Source organism: Heteronotia binoei, chromosome 1 (genome assembly GCF_032191835.1).
Source record: "Heteronotia binoei isolate CCM8104 ecotype False Entrance Well chromosome 1, APGP_CSIRO_Hbin_v1, whole genome shotgun sequence".
Taxonomy (NCBI): Eukaryota; Metazoa; Chordata; class Lepidosauria; order Squamata; family Gekkonidae; genus Heteronotia; species Heteronotia binoei.
The window spans coordinates 91,249,503-91,273,891 of record NC_083223.1 but is presented as its reverse complement, the minus strand read 5'-3'; the positions used below and the strand labels follow the sequence as shown (position 1 = coordinate 91,273,891).

Genomic DNA, 24,389 nt, shown 5'->3' with positions numbered 1-24,389 from the left:
TGCTCATTTTTACTGCAACTTCTGGAGAGAAAAAATTTCAGAAATAAGCTATTGAAGCAAGATTATAAATTAGTATTTAAATATATCATTTAAATGTACAAGAGCTAGAGAACTGAAAGAAACAGTTACGGTAAATTCATAGCTGAAACAGCTGTGGGAATCTTGCATTATTTTTGCTAATGCTTATAAGTTTACATGCCCTGACCTGGATAGCCTAGGTTAGCCTGATCTTATCTAGGTCTTGTAAGCTAAGCAGGGTTGACCCTGGTTAGTTATTTGGATAGAAAACCACCAAAGCAGGGGTGTCAAACATGCGGCCCAGTGGCCGAATCAGGCCCCTGGAGGGCTCCTATCAGGCCCTCGAGCAACTGGCTGTCATCTGCTTCTTCTCCCTCTCTCTTGCTTTCTTCTGCATCACAGCTTGCTTTGCAAGACTTGCGCAGTCACACAGGCGCTACAGAGCAAAGCCTCTATTTTGTCCATTGGCTGAAGTTCTTCCCTTGGGGAGGAAGGGGGCAAGGCAGAACTTGTTTTTCCAGGCTCCCTCAATTTCACAGCAGAGCTACTGAGCCAAGCCTCTCTTCCTTCTATTGGCTGAGGCTCCCCCCCAGTCCAGTGGGGAAGGAAGAAAATAGCCACAGCTTCCTTCACCTAGTTCCCTGGATCCCATGGGAGAAATACAAAGAAAGCACCTTTAAGACCAATGAGTGCTAGCATTTAAAGAATTTTAAAAGATTTTCTTAAAAAATTGTGTTTGTCTGTGTCCTTTATATAGTTTATATCTCTACTACCTAATCTTAAATAGGTATACATATGGCCTAGCCCAACCTGACATGGCCTGGCCCGACAAGGTCTCATTTATGTTAGATCCGGCCCTCATAACAAATGAGTTCGACACCCCTGCTCTAAGGAAGTCCAGAATTGCTACACAGAGGCAGGTAACGGCAAACCACTTCTGAATGCTTCTTGCCTTGAAAACCCTACAGAGTCACCATAAGTTGGTTGCAACTTGATGACAAAAAAGTTTACATACAGGAGTTAATGGATGATTGAGTAATTATTAGTCCAAAGACAATATTTGGTAATTGTCAGTCCAAAAGACAAGGTACAGATTAATGGAGCACTTTTTTTTGTTTCTAGATAATTTGAGAATACATAAATCACCTTAATAGTTTAGATCAAGGTACATATTGTCCAACTTTGTGCTTCCAGTAATGGTTGACCAAATGCATACCCACAAGCAGGGCTTGAAAGTAAGACATCCCTTACCTCCTTCTCCTTCTTCTCCTCTGCCTAGCAACTATTTAATTTAATCAAATATTTGAATTTTTTTGGTTAAGATTTTCAAAACACATTGATTTTATTTTAGATGCTGTTTGTGTATCTTTCTTTAAGTAAATAAGTAATTTGCCTGCTATGACACTTCAGTGAATTCTGTGCAAAGTAACTGGCAGACATATGAAAATGAGGACACTGGTTTCTGTAATTTAGCAGCTGTTGTAGCTTATTCCTTCCCCAGAGCTTTTTCTGTCTTCAGAATGGAGGCAGCATTGTAGCTCATGAGTATATAAAGTTCACTGCATGTTGACTTGAGATGTTCTGTAATATAGTTGATAAGTAAATATTTTGTCAGATTTCCTTGGGAAATACTCTGAAACTGGTATTCCATGGATTTATTTTCCCCAAAGTTGTACAGCAGTGCACCATCTGTCTCTTGAGGTTTTGCTGGTAATGTCCAGAGTAGAACAACTTGTCTTTGGTTTGGGATTGACATGTGTCATGAAGAACAATCTGGGACAGACTGCTACATAGCCAGAAAAGAAAAGCTATGATATTGCACTCTAAGCACTAACTCACTGGCTTCCTGGGAAACAGTGCTAATCATTTAGTCAGCCTGACATTTTTGCTTTCCTGTCTCTGCTGCATGTTTTTCCTTAGGCTGTACCAAAGCGATGTATCCTAATCTATTATTTCTGTAGGCTCCTTGGTTGTCTAAATTGGTTCTTAAAAATGCAGCCAACTAACAAGGTCGTTGTTGTATTTTTTGTCTTTTCAACATAAATTTAATTGTTGAATGTTTGATGGATGAAACTGAAAATTGTCAAAGAATATTAGCACATAGAAGGGGCTGCAACACCGTGATTATACTGATTTTTTGATGATTGCTTCCTCAAACAGTGAGCTTGCAACTAAACCCATATTTACCACATCATGTCAGAACTGCCAAAAGAGAACTGAATTTTGAGTTGGAGTGTGTGATAAAGTTCTGGGCTCCATCCAGTTGTCCCTCCATGCGGTGGGTTTTTTTAACGTCGCTTCAACTTACCTTTGTTTGCACTGATGTTCTGGAGATCAGAATTCATGCTTGCTTTGGGTACAGTAATTTGTTTGAGAAGGTATACTAGAGCTTCCATTCTTAAAATGAAACCTTTCTCTGGACAAACATCTCATGATGTCTAAAAAGCTGTAAGATACAAAAAAGGGAAGGAACAATGTCTGTTGTAAGTAGCCGCTGAAACTGAATGTGTGCATGGTCTGCTTGTATAAGCAGTATAACACGAGACCACTTAACATGTGTGAGATTGTATACTTCTTTGAACTGGGAGATCATGAGATGTTTTCAGGTTCATGGAGGTAAATTTGCATTAGTGAGCTGGAACCATTTTATACTACTTAGGTGAGTATGTTGCTTAACAGGAATAGTGTTTGTATACAAGTCTTGCCTCTAATGCCTTCTCTAAACTCACTCATTTGCCTTCATTTTTTTTTAAATGCTGTGCTCTGGAACTGACATGCAGGCAGCTATCTGTACTAAGTGAACTACAGATGAGGAAAACCTTCCCTCCCAGTTGTTCATAAGGCGACAGTTAGATTTATTAAAATAAAAGGATGTTCCAAAATGAATCTCCTCTAAAATGAGAGTAAATTTAAGGCATCTTAGCTACCTTTTGTATGTGTATTGTAACAAAATAAGTAAAAGGGGAAACAGAGGTCTTGTGATTCATAAGGAAGCAGGGGTGGTTTTGTAGAAAAATAGGTGGTGGAGCTCATCCAGGGATTGTTATGCAGCTGCACCTACTATTCAATGGACAAGGAGATGGAACTCTCAGAAGGAGGAGGTGGAACTCTCAGAAAGGTTCAGGAGCTGTGCCTCTGTGAGCTCCCACTGAATCTAAGACCTGTAAGGAAGTAATCTTCATTACCATGATCTCTAATTTAGGGTGCAATCTAAACTGAGTGTGGATATTTTGCCCAAGGTTCTTCTTGCTTGAACTGATCTTGGAGTGGTGTTAAGGTCCCCTAGATTTATGGACTTGGATTCATAAGAATATTTCCATAGATGGAGGATTTCTGCCTGCAGAGTGTGACTTAATCTTCTCTTTCCTCCTGTAGCAGCCCAAAATCCAGCCTTATTTCCAGTCAGGGATTAAGACAGATTGCTTTACTTGCTGTAGTTGATAATATTTGTTGGGAGAGGTACAGGAGGGGTATGATCTTGTTAATTCTTCTGAAACTTTCAGCAGCTTTAAATATTCTTATCCATATCCTGCTGGGCCATCTGCTGAGGGAAACAGAGTTTTAGTAGTTGTATGCCTGCCTTTTGGGGAGGTTCCAAAAAGTAGTGCTGGGAGAGTACTGCATTATCCGATGTGAATTAACCTGTGAGCTTTAACTGTCCAATACTTCTTAATATCCAACTGAAACAATTGGGATCTTTGGAGTGAACTGTCACTGATCCCTGTGAAATAATTCCCTCTCCCATGTTCGTAGTATTGCCTTCTACAAGCTCCCAGCAGTAAGATTTAATGTGAGGTCCTAATCAAGAGTCAGACATGCAACTGCTATAGAATAGAGTGCCTATGACATTTTTGAGGATTTCAAATGACAGATTTCAACAGAGGAAGCGTGGCGGCTACTACCAGTCTGTAGCTCTGGTTCATTTACTGCTCTAGGAGGTATTAAGTGGCTGTATGTTTGAAAGGCTTTCAGAACTGTCCTTGCGCCTAAACATCTGATGTATTGATTGATGGCTTTGTTCAGATGCTAGTCATGGTGATGACTGTAGTCTTGCCTTTTATTGGGTGGCAGTTGATCTAGTTCTGGATTCCCAGAATGCCACAGGTAGTTATACAACACATCTGCATGAAACTCACGAGAAAATATAAGAAATATATGCAATTGTGTGTGTGTTTGGGGGGGGGGTGCTTGTTATTTACCTGAATAATGAATACCAATTGGTTAGTTGTAAGGGATTCTGGGAGGAGCTTAATTGAAGCATTACTGTAGTGACAACAGTCATGTTGAAAACATGTTTTCGTTTAATAGAGTCCTTTTTCCTACTAGTTGTGAGAGGGCTCACTCACGTTACATCATGAGATGGTTGTGTGGTGCAATATGAAAGTGGCTTAAAAGAACTGTAGTTGTATAACCATCACCAGCCCTGCCATTTATTTCAGTTGTGGATTGGACTGTTTATGTCATCTGTGTGACAGTTTAGTGGAAGACATAAGAGCTGATTATGGCAGCTAAACCTTTGTATTTGTTCTAAGATGATGTATAGTGGTACATATCTGTTTCCTTCACAGTAATAACAAATGCGGGTGAAAGATACATCAAGGGCTATAACGGAAAAAACCAAGAGACACAAAAAATCAAATCAGCTTCAGGATGAAGACTCTTCAGATGACATTACAGGAAAAGGTAATTCAAATGATGTTGCGGGTTCTGATATGATCAGAGACAATTGACAACTGTCTGGATATGTGTGGTAGCCTTTTATGCGTGTGAAGAGCAGGAGGTGAGGAGGCATCACCCATGCACAAAAGAGGGCCTTTTGAATGTTATGAGTGACTTCTATTAATGTTGGTTGCAAAAAAAAAAACTGGTTATTTTTTTTTAGATACATAAACCCAGGTAGAGAGACAATGTTGACAGTTATTTCAGGTAGATTTTCTTTAATAACATGTGCCTGAGGGTGGGGTGAGTCACCCATTATTCATCAAGGAAAAGAAAGGAGTGTCCATATGGTTCTAATTAGCCAATAAAGCCAATACCCATGGGAGTTTCCAATATAATTGGAAAGTGTAATGGCAGAGATTAGTCAGTTATGGCCTGATGAGTTATGAAGTCATTTTGTCCTGAAGAGTTCTCTGGTTTTGAGAAGTAGAACTGCATTCCATTTCTGGGAGAAATGGAGAGAAGGACTTAAAATAGCAATGACAGTGATTAAAAAATGAGAGGTAGGGAGAAAGGATAGCAAAGGTTTGGAGAGGGTAGCCTGTGTCTTATTGCAAAGAGAGTGAGCGGTACATGTTACATAGCTACAAGTCCAGTGGTGGCCACTGTCATTAATGATGCTCTATGGAGGGGGGTGGGGTGCCATGGAAGACCTCTGGAAACTTTGAGAGAGACATTCAATGATCATATTATGGATCTGCCTCCTTTTCCCCAAGGTGTGATTTTTTAAAAAAAAATTAAATGGTTGCTGCTATTGAGATGGAAAAACTGCTAGTGCCATGAGGAGACTGTTGCTATTTTAGACTTAAATACTTGAGAATGTATTTGAGTCCCTATATCTTAAAAGAAACAATTAAAATAACAAAATATTAAAATGTTTGAGCATTCTGTTCCTTTTTATTATTTTTTAGGTTTGACATGCCAGCATGTAAGTCAAGCTGTGGATGTACATTATGTGAAGAAAGTGGTAGCTCAGAATATCTGGTCAGTATGTTCAGAGTGCCTAAAGGAAAGGAGAATATGTGATGGTGAACCAGTAATGCCTACAGACATATGGCTCTGTCTCAAATGTGGAGCTCAGGTAAATATATTCTGTATGTGAGCTGGCAGATCAATGATCATATTTGACATGGGTACATACAACATCTCATCCACTTTACTGAAGCTCCAGAATGTACCAGCAGGAATCAAATAGTGCTAGGAATTGCATTCTTTTGTGGTATGTGGATCATATAATGTTTTAGTTCTAGCTGTTTATGGGAAGAGTGTGAATAGATCAGTAGGTGGAGACCTGAGGGACAATAAACTGCTTCTGGAAAGTCTCTTGAATTGCCTGGCCAATGAAAATTAAGTAGGGCTATGGCTGTAGGGAGGGCTATGTTGACTTTATGGGGTGGCCAGAAAATAATGTTGTATGTTTGTAAGGTGGTAGGTCTTCACATTTGTATGAGAGGGTGATGTAAGTAACAAATATTGCTTGTTAAAGTTTTTTTCTTCTTGAAGCACTATTTTTATTAGTAACATTGATTTTGCACTTTTCTAAATAAAACAATTTTAGTGATTTATTGAAGGTTAGCTTTGATAGTTTGCTTTTTTTATTAATAAACCTTAGGGCTGCAGTCAAAACTCAGAAGCTCAGCATTCTCTAAAACATTTCCAAACTGCACAGACAGAACTTCATTGCATTGTAATCAACATCAGCACGTGGATTGTATGGTAAGATTATTTGTGTGTGTCAAGAGAAAGCTGCATAAATCATGTCTATCATAGTATATAGGGCTGTGTACATGTAATATATCATCATCATAGCTAATGACTGTGTAATGGAATTGGCCCAGTCCAGCTCTCCCATTGGCTGTGGTGTGTTGCATCAGTGATTGGCCTGTGAACCACCACTCAAGTTCCGTTGCATTCCATTGGTTGAGTCCACTCCCCTCTCCCACCTGCTGGGCCACTGGGAAAGCTGCTAGGCGGTGGCTGTTGCTGTGCAACCATGCTTGAGTCTGTAAGTAAAAGGCAACCAAACTTGGTTCTCTCTTTCTCTCTTTTTTTGGCCACTGTGTGACACAGAGTGTTGGACTGGATGGGCCATTGGCCTGATCCAGCATGGCTTTTCTTATGTTCTAGGTTGGGGGAGGAACCCTCTCTAGGCTCCACCCTTCAAATCCCCAGGAATTTCCCAACCTGGAATTGGCAGTTGCCAAATTACACTGGCTGTCATGGAGGGCTGCTGCTGAACAGGAACAAGCACCTAGGCCTAGTTAAGTTATGCCAGACAGGTGGTATCAAGTCATCCAGAGGGTGCTGCCAGTCCTAGGGTGGCCAACCTCCAGGTGGAGCCTGAAGATCTCCTAGGGTCACAACTGAACTCCCAACAACAGATCTCACTCCCCATCCTGAAGAAAATAACTGCTTTTGAGGGTGGACTCTATGGCATTATATTCAACTAAGGCCTCCCCTCCCCCAAACTCTGGTTTCCTTAGACTCCACCACAAAATCTCCAGGAATTTCCCATCAACTTGGAGCTGGCAGCTCTAGTCAGGTTTGGGCCAATGAGTTCTCCCTCAGAGGTCAAAATAGGCCTGGAAAGGGCCTCCTCCCCCAACCTGTTTCTGAGAGAACCAAGTTTTGTTGCATTTTACTTACAGAATCAAGCATAGTTGCATAGCAACAGCCACTGCCTAGCAACTTTTCCAGTGGCCCAGTAGGTGGGAAAGAGGAGCGGACTCAGCCAATGGAACGAAATGGAACACGAGTGGCAGTTCATGGGCCAATCACTGATGCAGCGCACCACAGCCAATGGGAGAACCAGATTGGGCCAATGCCATTAGGGAATTTTATCAATTATGATATTTTTTCTTATACACTTCTCAGAGAATTAGAGTCAAACCAGCATGATACGATAGTGGTGGTGAAAAGTGCTGTCAAGTTGCAGCTGATTTATGGTGACCTCATAGAGTTTTCAGGGCAAAAGACATTCAGGGGTGGTTTGCCTTTCCTGCCTCTGAGTGGCAAACTTGGACTTTCTTGGTCTCCCATCAAAGCACTAACCAGGGCTGACCCTGCTTATTTTCTGAGATTTGATAAGATTAGGCTGGCCTAGACCATTCAGGTTAGGGTATGATATAGCAGTTCTTGTAATTTAAAAAAGGGGTAATTGAAAAAGAAAAATTAAGTTGGATGAATAAACCGTTTTTGTACAGCATTAATAAATTCAGTAGTAGTGGAATGAATGGCATTGATTCCTTAACACAGTGGATCTCATGATTAGGCAGAAAACTTCTAGCACCAGCCTCATCTAATGGCTTTGGGATCCAGCATTGGCTCCACTTCTGATATATCCCCTAATGGCTGCTATAAGGTATCTGTGTACTGCAAGACCAGTAGTATGGCATTGGTTGGCCTGGAAGTGGGGAAGAACACTGCCCTCTACTTCCTCATACCCTGTATGGCACCTCATGACCATGAATGACCCAAAGAAGCTGTTTGTTTATAGTATTCATATCTAATAGAAAGGGAAGGTGGAGCTTTCCAGGTGCAGATCATAGTTCAGCAACAGAGGTTCATGTTCTTATTTGTGTTCTCTCAGCCATTCCATGAGATTTTAGATACTTATTATTGTTAAGTAAGAACCCAGTGGCAGAGTGGTAAAGCTGCAGTACTGCAGTCCTAAACTCTGATCACGACCTGAGTTTAATCCCGGTGGAAGCTAGGTTCAGGTAGCCAGCTCGAGGTTGACTCAGCCTTCCATCCTTCTGAGGTTGGTAAAATGAGTACCCAGCTTGCTGGGGGGAAAGTGTAGATGACTGGGGAAGGCAATGGCAAACCACCCCGTAAAAAGTCTGCCGTGAAAACGTTGTGATGCGATGGCACCCCAGAGTTGGAAACGACTGGTGCTTGCACAGAGGACTACCTTTACCTTTTTTATTATTGTTAAGCAGACAACTGTCCAAAAATATACTATGCTTTTAAAGCTAAAGTTCAATCAGCATATGAGCAGTAGTTTTAATGGCATTTTAAGGGAAAGCGAAATAGAAACTGAATAATTGTATTGTACTATTTTTGTGGTTGTAAAGTGTGCTTCAGGAGTGGCCAACGGTAACTCTCCAAATGTTTTTTTGCCTACGAATCCCATCAGCCTCAGCCAGCATGGCCAGTGGCTGAGGCTGATGGGAGTTGTAGGCAAAAAACATCTGGAGAGCTACCGTTGGCCATCTCTGCTTTATATAAAGACATTACATGGGTAATCTCTTAAGAGGCATATTCTCAGTGCGTAGGACAGTAGATACAATAATGATATTTTATTCAGTGTCCTGAGTTTATTTGTTACAATATTTAAATTTTTATTTTAAGGTGCTATGAATGTAATGAAGAGTTGTCAACACACTGCAACAAGAAGGCTTTGGCACAAATAGTTGACTTCCTCCAAAAGCACGTTACCAGAAATGAAACAAGTAAGATACTACAAATTTTATGTGGCTTGGAAGCTGTTATGTTTTCTTTGTTTTTGTAAATTAGGATGGAACAACACAAGGCTTGGGTAGTTTACAAGGCCCTTTAGGGGTTTTTAGTATGTTTGTAGCACCAAAACAGCTCCCAACAGAAATGACTGACCCATCTTCAGAACTTTTGTTCCAGCTATGCAGCAATGAAGATTTTAAGGCAACAAGGTTTATTCATTCATTTCAGTTTTTTATTACAGGTTTCTCAACCCAAGAGGATAAATTCTCAAAACAAGCAAACAGACAAAAAAGAAAAACACTCAAAATTCTCCAAAGAACGACAAAATTCTAAAAGTTTCTCCACTGTTCTTCTTAACTCAAGAGAATAATCCCCCCCCCCGAGACATTCTTAATAAATTTTAAGGCACTTAACCTCAATACTGATTTTTCTTACCTCAGCACTAACTCTTCACAATACTAGATTACAAATTATGGCATTCTCACCAGTTTCCAAGAGCAATATGACAGTAGAATGCATTGACTGCTTCTCATTCAGTTAGAACAGTCTGGCTGAATGATTTTATGTAGACTCACTCAGAGGAGGTAGAGGATAACTTGAAAAAAGAGCAGAGCAAGAGAGAGGCCATAAGCCCTACCCCAAAGCTATGTTTCTACCTTTATACCATTTTCAGGGTATCCTTCCTCTCATACCATAAAATGATATTCTGGCCAGATTAACTATACAGCCAGTTCTGGGTTTTTCTAGTTGGGTCCTCCAAAAGATACATGGAACTTAGCAAGAGCTCTTTGGTAACTTTGACATTAAGACAAACATGCAAATTCTCCCTTTAACCCCCTCCCCCCCGAAAAAAGGGTTGTTAAGTAAGTCAAAAGGTTTTAATTGATTATTTTAGACAATTAATCAACAATTTTTGCAGTCCTGTATTAGAGAGAGGCTTATTTTTGCTATGGATATATGTAAATGGATTATGTGGATTATGATAAATTATAAAATCACAGTCTTTTAAAAAAAAAAAACCCAGATTTTTTAAAAGAGCAAAGCTGTTTGCATGCAGTAAAGAAGTTAAAGCTACATGATCATCCAGAAATGCCAGCACATATAAACATACTGTGTGAGACTAGAATGCGAATAGTTATTAGATGGGATTTTCATTTGTACAGGGATTAATGGGCATTCACAGTCAGCAAGAGGCAGATTTCTGGCAGAGAGCAGTGCAGACAGACTGGTGTTTTGTATCAGTTAATGCATGTGGAAGATCTTTTAGTTCTTTTGATCACCTGATCAGCATTTATAGAGCTTCTGCAATCCACCCAACCCAATACAGTTGCTGATTAAAAATTGGGGAAATAGACAACTTAAAGAAAACTTCATATGATGCCAAAATCCCTAATTGTAATTGCAGTGTGTGTGTGTGTAGGGGTGGGGAGGTGCAAAATGTTTTTCACTGAGTACACAGAATTGTACTAGAAAGTCTTATAATACTTATTCTGTCTTTTACAAATAGAATTCCAGCAACTTTCATTGCCATTTTACTATAGCGGATCAAGGGTGGGGTGGAGGGGGCACTCCACCCTGTGGGCAAGGGGATTCATTTAAATATATGAACTTCGCTTGTAAACTTTTTTGATAGTGTCTCTTTAAGAAGAGCTATCAGCTGCAGGAAACAGGAAGATATGTTGCCTGTTGCAAACTCATTCTCTCCCCTCTCTGTTGTTTGCTTCCTGGGAGGAAGAGGAGAAAGGCACATGAGGGGCATGCAGTGGTTAGAGTGTCAGCCTAAGATTAAGTGATGGTGGAAAGTGCCATCAATTTACAGTCGACACATGACAATCACTTATGAGTTTTTCAAGGCAAGAGATGTTCAGAGATGGTTTGCTTGGCCAGCCAGGCCAGGGAAGAATCAAGAACCCAGATTCAAATCCTCACTGGAAGCTTGTTGGGTGACTAACATATCTCAAAGGGTCGTTGCAAGGGTTAAATGGAGGAGGAAATGATGTAAATGTAAATGAAGTAAATCAGGGATTTTTTTCTGGGAAAAGAGGTCCTGGAACACTCAAGAGGGAAAGGGAGAAAACACACAGTATTCTTTGAAACAGAATTATTTTCATGCGCTATGAACTTCAACTTTAAAGCAGTTTCCAAACTTTAGACATGTCACCAACTTCCTCAGTTCTTTTTCGGGTCTTGCTTTTGACACCCAAAGCTGAATGATGACCTTGAACTGACTTTAACATACTTTATTGGATCAAAGGCCATTAAGGGTGGTCCAGGAATTTTTCTAAACAATAAAGACGTTAGGGTTTTAACTGACAAGGAGAACCTTTCTGAAGTGACAATCAGGTTAATCTGAGAAAATTTCCTTTCACACTCACTAGAGGAAATAGCTATTGTATTGAGAGTGAGCCAAATCTGAGACCTTGGGTGTTCTCTAAATGTTAGATGTTCTCTGAAGGCTGAAATGGCTTCTCTTTCATGTAGCTGAAATCTTCTCCCATAGAGAATGTTGTCTCTAGAGTTTGCTGGCCAGTTCTTAGAACCCAGAACATTTCCACACCTTGACAGTTCTGTGTCTTCTTTTGAAAGCAGTCTTTTCTGAAGAGGAATTTTTATCATAGAATGCAACTGGAGAGATTGGTGGGTCATCAGTTCTCCCCCATATGTTCCCCAGAGAGCACTGATATCTAGTTCAAAAAAATTTGCTGAAAATCCCTGGGCCAAAGGAGGCCAAATTAAAAGCGACAAGGGAACGGGCCTTCTCGATAGCAGCACCCCAATGGTGGAACCAGCTACCAGAGGAAGTGCGGGCCCTATGGGACCTTAATCAGTTCCATAGGGCTTGCAAAACCGTCCTCTTCCAACTGGCCTAGTATGTTATTGTGGTTTTAAATTATTAATCTAATGTTGTTTTATATGTAGTTGTATTTAATTGTCATTGTTTTGAATTTTATTGTTGTATCATGGTACGATGTACTATGTCTTGTGAGCCGCTCTGAGCCTGCTTCAGCGGGGAGGGCGGGATATAAATTAAAATTTATTATTATTATTTTTCAGTGCCATGGGACACTCTTAAATTGCAGATTTTCTGTTGCCTTGCTTTCTTATAATAAGGTCTTGAAACAGTGCTTCTCTTCCCACAAACATCAAGAAAACACTCAATCTTACTATGGGCTTTGTACAGATCGGTATTTCTGTCCTGCATATCTAAGCTCAATTCTGACAGTTCTTGCAAAGCATCACAAATTAATCCAAGATCCAAAATAAATTCAACTCATGTAATCTTTCTAGGAAGTCCTTCATATACACACTTTTCCTTTCTGTCTCAACCATTATTTTCTTCCTGGATTTTTCTCTCGGATAATGGCATGGAGAACAGCAGTTACTTTTTCTCAATAAAATAGTCCATAAAGCACAAGGGCTTGTTATACTTTCTCCACCTGTTCACCTAGTACAAAGAGTGAGTAAACTATACGACGTATGCAAATAAAATCTTAAGAAAAAATACCAGTTCAATTTATTTTGTACTGGCCTTCATTGATGGGGTGGGGGAGTGAGTAGGTTTGCTATGATGCTTGGAGATTTAAGATTCCAAATAATATCATTTGTGAGTTTAATATTTTAATTACTTGTTATACATGTAATTTAGTTTACTATGTTGCATATTTCTATAACATTTCAAATCTTGAATGAACTGAGCTCTGTTTTTTTATAGCTACATCCTAACAGTGGATGTGGATGCACAAATTAAACTGAACAAGTTATCTCTGGAATTTAATGCTTGATCAGTTTTCAATAAAATTATTGTGCAATACATTTAGAATAAAGTATTTCATACAACACACAATTAATTTGTGATTATGAGATGTGATGGTAGGCACTCACAGAGATGGCTTTTTAAATCGCAGAAAATTTATATAGATACTTTGCTTTACAAACATACTTTACATGTTATTCAGTCTTTTCCTTCCTTCTTGTTAGCTTACACTAAAGAGGGCATGAAAGCCTTGGCAATGTTGTTAAGGGATTAAGCAGCCTCAAAATGATCATTGGGACCTCATGATGTAGTTCTGCAAAACCTTGGTCAGCACATGATAAAAAATTATTGTGTGTCCGTTTGTATGCAAAGATCAATTTTATGATATCTGAGATATTTATCTCCCTCCCTCCCAATGCAGAAACATATCCCCTATTTCTGCCATTCTCTTATCCTCTGTTTTTCTTTGTTGGTTAGAATAGGCTGAGAGAGAGTGACTGACCCAAGCAAACTTCCATGCTGGAGTGAAGATGTGAAACTGGGTTTCCCACATCCTAGTCTGACACTCTATTCCCTATACAACACTGGCTCTCAGTGTTCTCCCCTACTTACTCCTCCCCTGGCAGCCTCTGCTTGGGAAAAATCTGGCCAAGTTGCAACAGTTGTGCAGTGGTAGGTCACTTAGGTGAGGGATCTGGTGGCCACTGCTGGACCTGGCCAAGTCATGCAACTTGTATGGATGTTGCTGCTAGACCCATGTGACTTCTTTGGCATCGTTGTAATGACCTTGATGCCTGGTGAGTTGCACAAATTACATGGTAGCAAGTTGCCCAGGCCCAGGTGGTCCAGGTCTCTGGCCCTGATGAGTCCTCCTCCTCCAGTGTTTGAAGGGAGGGGAGCAGGGGTATATTGGGAAAATACTTCCCCCTAATTTTCACTGATGGAAATCAATGTTTGAATTCTGGCAATTTTCTTGTGATTACTTAGCAACCCCACAGTGGTGATTGAGATCACCTTTATTACAGGGACAGATACTACTTCTATTATTTTGGGGGTGTTTAAATCCACAATGGTTTGTTTTGTTTTATGTGACGAAACTGGCCCAATTTGACTTACAGGCCTGGTTCTGTTGAACCCCTCCCAAGCTTGAGCCCCTTCCTGGAGCGTGCTATTCCGCTTCCTGCCACTACAGTGTGCTGCCACCACCTACTCAGTTTAGGGGTCGTGAGTAAGAGGAACAAGATTCACAATCCCACTTTCCAGTTCTGAGGCCTGGCTTCAGGGTCACCTGCTACTTAGTGTCTGATTACTACAGGGATTAATTCCTTCTTTGGGGGGCTCCTGAAGAATTGGCAGCCCATTGCCCTGGGCTGCTTGCCTCCCCCCGTCTCAGGACTCTCCTCTTAAAGTAGCATGGTTGAAGGCGGTTGGGAAACTATGTGGTACAGATATTTTCTGCCAGCATTCACAATATAAAAATATTTATTAAAAAGAGAGAAAAAAAAGTTACAAGCATACTTCTAGTACATCTACAGATCAGTAACCAGAAGGACAAATAAAAGTTGGTTTTAATCACATCCTCTCCCTGATTCTCAAAACATGCTCTATAAGGTGTCCGAGTAAAAAATTCTAAGCTTAGTAAGTTACATAAGGTTCTAAGGATACCTCATGCTTCCTGCATCCATCCATCCAGACAGCCAAGCCACGCCACGCCACATGGTCAGTATAGCTGTTGGTTGCTGTCCAGAGCTCAACAGACTGTTCTCTTCCAAGGACCAGCACCAAGAGAACTCTCCTGACAGCAAACACTTATATTGAACCTCTTACTCCACTCATTTGACCTCACCAGTCTCCACCCCTTTTTACCTGTTCTACCCACGTTCAGTCTTCTTTTCCTGTTGTCTCCAGGAAGCTTCCTTGTTGGGAGGCATTCTGGGAAACCTCCACACATTTCCAGGCAGGAAATCTCCAGCTCATTCCTGGAAATAGTCTCTGGGACTGGTCTAGCCCAACACCCTCCCCACTCTGTTTCCTGCCTGGAGGAGGGAGATGAGTGAGCTCATCCTATTGTCTCTTCAGGCAACTCTATTAGCATCTTTTAAGAGGTATCCCATATGCTTCTGTAATGCTGTGGGCTAATTCCCTCCCCTTCTGCTTGTCTCTAGGCTCAGAGACAGAAACCTTTAAAGCCTGCTTACCACCTCTCCAGGAGGCAAAGCATTTATCCACATTATAGATTTCAGATTTTCCTCCAAACCTAATGTTTTCCTCAGGATTGTTAAAAGATCTGCCTTTGTGTGTTCATGGCTTTGGTCTCCGAATTTAAGCATCTACAAATGGGGCCATATTGAGAATTATTATTTATATACTTTCTTTGTGGGCATTGTGTGAATGGGCCACTGTTATATTAATGCTGCAGGCATAATCACTTGAATTTTTCCCCGCTCATTTTTAAACTTCTCTAGATCATATTATTTTAAGATTCTTGTAAGCTTGTCCATTTCACTCCAATGCGTAACTTTTAAAGTCCAGTCCCACTTTTCTGGTATTTTATCTTGCTTCCAGATCTGCGCATATAATGTCCGTGCAGCTGAAAGCCTGTACCAAATTATCATTCTATCTTGTTTCGGAAATTTTTCCAGATTACAATCTTGTAGTACTGCTTTCTCCTGCTTTTTTTTATAGTGGAATCCACTGTATCAATTCTTGAGTCTTGGTCTTTCACCTTTTCTTCTACCTCCTGCACTTTCTTTAATGCTGCTTGGGAGTCTTTCCTGAGATCCTCAATTTATTTTTTGATTTCTTTCTTAACTGCCTCTGCACTGGATTCAATATCTTTTTTTAATTCCTTCTTACTCTCTGTTATTGAATCTTTTATTACTTTTGCCAGGCTTGCCTCCATGGCTTCTATTGCCTCCTGCCATTTAGACATTTTTGCTTCTTTTTTTCTTTTTAAACAATTTATTAATAACATATGGTAACAATATCTGATTATGTCATTACTATCCCTAACCCATATGATATTTTCTAATCCCCCTCCCTCCATTACTAGACTCCCGCCGAAGTTATATACTTGAGTTCACTTATAAAGGTACCCTTAACCAGTCAAAGTTCAATTCCTCCCTTTTCTTATACTCATTATTAAAAAATTGTCCAATGTCCTTTTAAATTCCACTCTTTTTCTATATATGCTCTAAATTTCTTCCATTCCCTTTTAAACACTTCCAAATCATAGTCTCTTAAAGTTCTTGTTAGTTTATCCATCTCACTCCACGATAAAACTTTCACAATCCAGTCCCATTTCTCTGGTATTTTTTCTTGCTTCCTTAACTGTGCATACAATGTCCTAGCAGTTGAGAGCAAGTAAATGAATAAATAAAATAAATAAGTACCAAATTAGAGTTCTATCTTCTTTTGGAAATTTTTCCATTTGTAGTCCCAACAGAAAAGTCTCTGAAACTTTCTTAAAATCATATCCTAAAATTTTAGATATTTCTTGTTGTATCATCTGCCAAAACTTTTTCGCTTTTCCACAAGTCCACCACATATGATAAAAAGAACCTTCATGTTTCTTACATTTCCAACATCTATCCGACGTCTTTTTACTCATCTTTGCCAGTTTTTTCGGAGTCATATACCACCTATACATCATCTTGAAACAATTCTCTTTAATGCTCTGGCATGTTGATATTCTCATCGAGTTCTTCCAAAGATATTCCCATGTATCCATCTGAATTTCTTTATTTACATTAATTGCCCATTTGATCATTTGAGATTTTACTACTTCTTCTTCTGTAGACTATTTCAACAATAGTTTGTATATTTTCGATATTAATTTTTCGTTATCTCCAAACAGAACCTTTTCCAATTCCGTTTACTCACGTCTGATTCCAACAGATTTGATATCATTTTCCATCAAACTTTTTATTTGTTGCATTTGAAACCAGTCATACCTGTTATTTAGCTCTTCAGCAGATTTTAACTCAACTTTATCACCTTGAATCTTTAGCAGTTGATTATATGACACCCCTCTCTCTTCATCAGTTATTTTTATTACTTCTGCTGGCACTATCCATAACGGCTTTCTTTCATCACCATATTTCTTATATTTTATCCATGTATTTAGTAAGTTGTTTCTAATATAGTGGTGAGAAAAAAGACCATCCATCTTTTTTCCCCCATAGTACATATAAGCATGCCAGCCAGACATTTTTGCTTCTTCAAGTGACCTAGCCCTCGTAAAAATCTGCTTTGCTCCTGATTTATGCACAGACATCACTGCCTGCCCATTGCTAAAATAGGCTCTGAAGCTGATGTCACCAAATCGAATTTCAATTACACAGTCTTATAGATTAGAGCATGCCCTTTTAGATAAGCCCAAAATTGCCGTTCCCAGAAGCTTATTTTCTTCAAAATGGAATCTGCGGCTTTTCTGCCCCTTTAAAAAAAAAATCCCTTTTTCTCCTGGAGTGCTCCAAAATTAGTTCAAAGCATATAGTCCAATAGATTTCACCTTTTAATGATGATATCTGCTGGCTCCACTATTTTTTAAAGTCCCGTTTTCTTTTTAACATTTTTTAAACTTTTGACCTTCTTTTAATGACCACTGGTACTTCTCTATGATTTATGTTCCTAGAGAGGACTAGGAGGCTTGCAGTTTTCCCTTCTCTTAATGGCTGCTTCCTTCCTTCCTTGCCATGAAGTTTTCGATGGTTAAGAAGTCTCACGATCTTTCTATGACGCCATTTCCTGTGACGTCCATCAAGTCAGCAGTTTTGTTTCAGAGGGGGTTGTCTGGCCCGACCACAGGTATTCAAAACATAAGTTGTTTTCCCTCTTTTAACCTTGTTTCTCAAATTTCCTTAGTCCCAAATTTACCCCCTCCTTTATCTTCTTTACTTTAAGGTAACGTGTTTGGATCCAGACCTTTGTCTTTATTCCAAATAAGTCTTATTTTAGTCCCGGAGTGATAGATAAAGATCTTTTACCTTTAAAGTCACTATCCTTTTGAACACCGTTCTCTTCAAAGATAGATGTTAAACAGTTCCAAAGAAGCTTTGAATCCTGGTGAATTTATGTCAATTTAATGATCCCAGAAGTCCTCTGTAGACGTTGGAATGCAATCCTTCTCCGGGGACTCTTCAAAGCCAAAAAGGAACCCCACTGGAATTCCTCGTCAGCCAAAGTAAATCCCCTCAGAATTTAATATACATGTCTTGGCCTTCTCCCTGCCTGGGAGAAGTAGGCAGCAGGCATTAGGATCACCATCTCTGCCCAGAACAGAGGCTCTGGTCTGCTCCTCTCCTGAGAAGCAGCTCAATCCTCCATGACCCAAACCTGGAAGCCAAACCAGTTGACATTTCTGATAGTTTTCAGAGACCGCCCCATGTAGAGCATATTACAGAAAGCTAACTTGGATTTATTTTTCTTTTACTTGTTTAAAATAATTAGTTTCTGCCTTACCTGCATGAATTCAAGGCAGCTAACAACACAACAGAAGCTGTAAGTTGAAAAACAGCTAAAATCAATTTACCCTCAACCAAATGCCCTCTAGAACAGAACAGTGTATGATGTGATCAGAGTGTATGTCTGTGACCAGATCACACTTTTCAAGGAACAACTATATTTGCTGTATTAGCCAAACCTGAAAAATCATGCTAGCTGTTACAGAAGAGACTCTTCAGCTGTAGCCTAGGATCTCTTCAGCTGTAGCCTAGGATCCAGCTGTGCCCACAAGCTATAAACCTACACCTTCAGGTAGAGTGGAACTCCCTACCTCAGGGAAGGTAATTTTTCAGTCATTAATCAGCTTTGTTATTGACTGGCAACACCCCAGTCTTGTATAGATTGAGGAGATCCCCCCCCCCCCGGTTCATCCCTTTAGTTTATCAAGGAATTTACAGACCCTGTTAAGGAGGACTAGAGTTTGGTGTCATCCATATATCATTGGCATTGCCAGAGTCCTAGATGATCTCTCCCAGATATTTAAACAAGATGGAACCCTGTGGGACCCTACAGCAAAAATGGTTGATGTCAAAGCTGCTAAGAACTTAATTTGGAATTTTGAACATGATTATTTGTAAAATATTCTTAAATTAAACTTTGATGCATAAGGTAATAAAATAATAACGTTGCAAAAGTGGCTAAGAAGTCCAGCAGAATCTATAGGGAAACACTTCCCCTTTTTCTTTCCCAACAGAAACAAAGGGCAACCAAGGCTCTTTCTGCTCCAAACACAGGACTAAATCCAGATTGAAATGGGTCTCACTAATCCATCTCTTCCAAGACTACCTGGAGCTGTGTATCTATTGCCTGCTCAAACATCTTACCCAAGAACTGAATGTTTGCCACTGGATCATGGTAATTTAGGTCAAGGGGGTCTTTGGGGCACCTTCTTCAGGAAGTCTTATGGCTGTCTCTTTCAAAGTGGTCAAAATTATATCTTCCCATAGAAGTGTTTGTTCACCTCCCAGACCTGCTTGACTAACCCAGCCTGGCTTCATACTGCCAGCCAGGAATTGTAAGGGTAGAGCCTAGGCATGATGGGATGTGGACTTCTAAGCAGATTCTTCACTTCATCAGGCCTCACTGATTGAAAGTCACCTGAACAGCTAGGATCAGAATGTACATCACCAGCATCTTAAGACTGAATCAAACAAGTGGTGGCATTGAAGTTGCAGTGGATGCAAGTGATTTTATCAGCAAAATGTAGAGGAGTCAGTCTATATATCTCAGGTGGCTGAGACAAGAGCCCTTTTATAACTCCTACTTTTAAAGATGTCCAGCTAATTCTCTTTAAGATATTTTCCATTTGCTTAATCTTGACCTCAAAGGTAGTGAATGGAATAACAAAAACCCTTCTATTGAGGTACATTGTTAAGATATCATTTTATTGCCTCTTTGACTTAATAAGCACTGGAAGTGGCACATGACGTATGCTGTACACTGAAAGGAGGAAAAGTTGCAGAGTGAAAGGGACACCACTATGATATCATACAGGAAGCAGTATAGTGTATATGTACAGAGGCTGTTGAACAATAGCTGCAGGGCCTCCATTAGGAGGAAATACTAGGATCAACTGGCTTGTCATACACACGTAATTTGAGAAGTTCTCAATTTCTGTTAATTAAAAATAGTGTATAAAATGTGAATGTTTATTTTAAAAAGCCATGTGGAGAGCAAATAAATCTGGGGCTATTAGCTTTATTCATAAGAGATCTACTTCCTAGTAAAGATGTAAATATTGTGATTATTAAAGACAAGACTTTGTGGCAAAGTCATTTTCAGGCACAAAGTCTTGTCTTCAGTATCACAATATTGACAAACAAGTTAATTCAGTTCTTATTTTGGAGATCAGCTGAACACGTTTGATTGTTTATTGACACAAAAATAAATCTTACTGAATTCAGTGAGACAGACTTCCAAGTAGTGATGCTGCATAGAATTGCATCTTTGATTGCTTGTCCTCTAAGCATTTCTTTGTTGGGGAAAGTAAGAAGTGGCAATAAACACTTCATTAATTTTCAAATCTCTTGATGACTGTTAAACTAGTGTGACATTCAGATGTTTCATTATGACTTCCTGTGTTTTATAATTACTTGAGCATTCACTCTCTTAACAAAGCTGTTCTGTTCATTGTTTTTTGTGGGTTTTGTTGTCTTTGTTTTTTCCCCTTGGATGATTCACATTTGAGATTCGGTAAATAGAACCTTGCTACTTGTGTGAAGCTGTCATTTAACCATGAAATGAAATGCTTTTATTGAGTTTGCCCTGCAGATATGGTCTGCTGTGGCAGTGCTGTCCATATTTGGTGGCTGTGCAAGGAGAGCCAGGTGGTGCTGCAAAGCATAGCACAGTGAAGCGTGGACAGATCTAGGTTTGACATTTGTCATCCTTCACTGCTGAAGGGGAGAGAAAAATCTGCTTTTCCATATGCTACTGCTCTAATTTTTGCCTGCAGTTTTGTCCAGATGGCCTTGTGAGCATTGTTTACTTTAAGATGTTGTCCCAGATGTTGTTGAATGCCGATGGATAAATGCAACAACTGCTGTAGACCAATATGTAAATTAAGTACACCGTTTTGGCTTTTTAAAAAATGTAACCAATGTGTTCCATTTACATGTCATATAAATATATATATATATATATATATATATATATATATTTTTAGGGGGGGATACTCTCAGCTATAATTTACTTTTTCAGTGTCATAAACTGGATAGATGCTGGACCTGGGCCAGCAAGAGCTGGGTTCAAATCTCTGCTTAGCCATGAAACTCATTGAGTGACCTTAGACTAGTCACTATCACTCAATCTACCTTTATTTCAGGGTGTGTTTATGAATATAAGATAAGGGGATAACCCCTATATTTGATCTTACAGAGGTGGGATAAAATTGTGATTTAGTTTATAAACACCCTTCTGTCCTTGTTGGCTTAATGCTATAGGTAACCTATAAGTCTTGAGATGTGGGAGACTTGTAAACTAGAAATGGTGTTAGTGAGGGGAATTTTTATAGGTGCTCTGTGTGGAGATTACATGCATCAGGTAGGTGGAGTTCATTTGTTACTTCCCAAGTTCTGTTCTGACAGAAAGAAATGTAGTGTGCATTCCAGCAAGATGGTGCTACTGTTATGCCCTTTTGGTTAACCTCAAAGACTCTGTTCTATTTATGAATTCCATTGAAAGAATTAGAAGTATTAGAATGGCATGTATATTGAACTGACAAATTATTTTGTAAAATAATAGTATGTAAATTCTAACCACCTAAATAAATACTATAATGATAGGAAATTGTTTACAGCTGTGGTACATTCTATCATCTTCATGTCTGTGGTCACACTTTTGTGTATGTTAAAGCTTAATAGAATTATTTTAAAAGAATGGAAGTTAGGAATCAGTGATGCTTTACAGATGTCGTTCTTAGGGAGGCTTTGTGTGGTGGCATTCTTCCTATACAGAGGTTAATTTTGATTAGGAAAAGTACACATATTGACAAAAGCTTCATGCTGCAATTCATGAAGGACCTTTGTACATAAATTTGATACCTGTGTATGTATTTGTTACATATATGGCTTTTTATGTATACAGAAATTAAGAAACCAGTATGAAAAAAAGGAAAAAGATGTGCATTAAAACCTTGAATTTCCTGGCATGTTGTGTTTGGTTTCACTAGCCCATGTTAGTAGGTTTGTAAATAATATAGTTATGAACCTGAATGGAGAGGTTTTGAGTGTGTGAAAAGTGGAATCGCAAATTCAGGCAAATTTAAAAAATGAACCTAGTCTTGGAGGCAGGAAATTATTTCAACAATTCAATCAGCTATAACAGGTACTTAAAATATTTATTTTCTTTTAGAACTGAAGTATAGTCTTTCCCCTTTCCCCACAGTCCTGAAGCTAGAGGAATCTGGGACTAATTCAGTGTTCTATTAATGTAAATAGGTCTGTTTAGTTATTTCTCAGGAACACTTAATGAGTCTTCAGTGTGTAACTCATTAGGACAAATACATGAGTTCATATGTCAAAATGTAGATTACAGCACTGCAGCTCTTGGCATCCATTAAGTCCATAACTTGTTCACATTGACATGCATTGTTAATCAATACTTGAAATGCTCTAGATGTCAGTAATGTTCATATTTAGTGCAGCTGTTACAACAATATGAAAGTTGCTAGTAGAAATCTAGGCTAAATAATGCGTCTCAAGTCTTTTCGTTACCTCTAGGCTACAAGTTAATGGCTGTCTAACTTCACTGCCCCATTTCTCTTTAAGCACTAAGTCAAATAGGAAACTGCAAGGACACTGTACTGGTAGCATATTATGTTACTATTTATTAAATATATATGGGTTTCTAAGGTTTAAAATACTCTTCTACAGATCTGGCTCTAGATTAACCAACTTTCTACCTAATGGCAAAATGAGTAGGGAAGGCAGAAAACACTACAAAGGTGTCATCACAGAAAATGTGGTTTCCATCAAGCTGTTGAAGATGTGCTACAGACTAATTTGAACTTTCATTTGAGTGGAGGGCAGAAGGTTATAAATCTCATTGCTGCCACCAGTGGAATGTTTTCATTATAAATCTGCCTTTATAGAAGCTTGGGATTCAGGATCTTATTTATGTGTTTCATAAAAGTGCTGTTCAAATCATGTATCATAGTGCTCCTGTATAAATCGATGGTGCGGTCTCATTTGGAATACAGTGTACAATTCTGGTCATTGCTCCTCAAAAAGGATATTATAGCATTGGGAAAAGTCCAGAAAAGGGCAACTAGAATGATTAAAGGGTTGGAACACTTTCCCTATGAAGAAAGGTTAAAACGCTTGGGGCTCTTTAGCTTGGAGAAACGTCGACTGCGGGGTGACATGATAGAGGTTTACAAGATTATGCATGGGATAGAAAAGTTAGAGAAATAAATCCTTTTCTCCCTTTCTCACAATACAAGAACTTGTGGGCATTCCATGAAATTGCTGAGCAGTCGGGTTAGAACTGATAAAAAGAAATCCTTCTTCACCCAAAGGGTGATGAACACATGGAATTCACTGCCACAGGAGGTGGCGGCGACTACAAGCATAGACAGCTTCAAGAGGGGATTGGATAAACATATGAAGCAGAGGTCCATCAGTGGCTATTAGCCACAGGGTATTGTTGAAACTCTTTGTCTGGGGCAGGGGTGCTCTGTGTTCTTGGTGCTTGGGGGGGCACAGTGGGATGGCTTCTAGACCCACTTGTGAACCTCCTGATGGCACTTGGGGTTTTTTTATGGCCACTGTGTAACACACAGTGTTGGACTGGATGGGCCATTGGCCTGATCCAACATGGCTTCTCTTATGTTCTTATGTAACTTGTTAAATCCCATGTATAAAATGTTGTTAAGTCATACCCAATTTATGATGACCCCATAGTGTTTTCAAAGCAAGAGACGTTCAGAGGTGGTTTGCCATTGCTTGCCTTTGCATAGCAACCCTGGATTTCTTGGTGGTCTCCTGTCCAAGTTCTAACCAGGGCCAACCTTCTAAAATCTGACAAGATCAGACTAGTCTGGGCTATCCAGGTCGAGGTGCTGAGCCCTATGTCATACCACAGATAGCTTTTGAAATGTCCCAAAATTTGAATAGCAGTTTGTAATGAGGCATAGGGTTTTTGTGACAAAGAAAAATACGAGTGTAAGTTCACAGTTCTCTAAATTCCCTAAACTCTTAATTTCTACAATAAGAGAGAACATATACACCAAAGGTCCCCAACATAGTGCCTGTCATCACCTTTCCTAGTGCCCACCAAGTATTTTGAGAAAGTGAGTGGGTCCAGGTGGGGCTTTTGACCAACAAGGCTTTGTAGATTTGATTGGCCCTGAGCATTTTGAAAAATGTGGTTTTAGTGCAGCTGTCACTACAGCCAAAGGGTCTTCACTGTATGGCCAAAGATACTCTGCAGC

The 24,389-nt window shown here is 39.5% G+C and overlaps 1 protein-coding gene across 3 annotated transcripts in view; it reads left to right on the top strand.

Annotated features, from left to right (window-relative positions):
• USP45 (ubiquitin specific peptidase 45) overlaps nt 1-24,389 on the top strand; it is a 94,976-nt gene that overhangs the window by 6,000 nt on the left and 64,587 nt on the right. Inside the window, exons 1-5 of one of the 3 annotated variants that reach the window (XM_060237496.1) lie at nt 4,101-4,122; nt 4,587-4,701; nt 5,649-5,818; nt 6,350-6,453; nt 9,091-9,191. In XM_060237496.1, coding sequence (XP_060093479.1) covers nt 4,596-4,701; nt 5,649-5,818; nt 6,350-6,453; nt 9,091-9,191 — 481 coding nt within the window. In that variant the 5' untranslated portion in view covers nt 4,101-4,122; nt 4,587-4,595. Of the gene's footprint in view, nt 1-4,100; nt 4,123-4,586; nt 4,702-5,648; nt 5,819-6,349; nt 6,454-9,090; nt 9,192-24,389 lie in introns of those variants that run through there. The other 2 variants (XM_060237495.1, XM_060237497.1) reach the window with 2 other exon arrangements.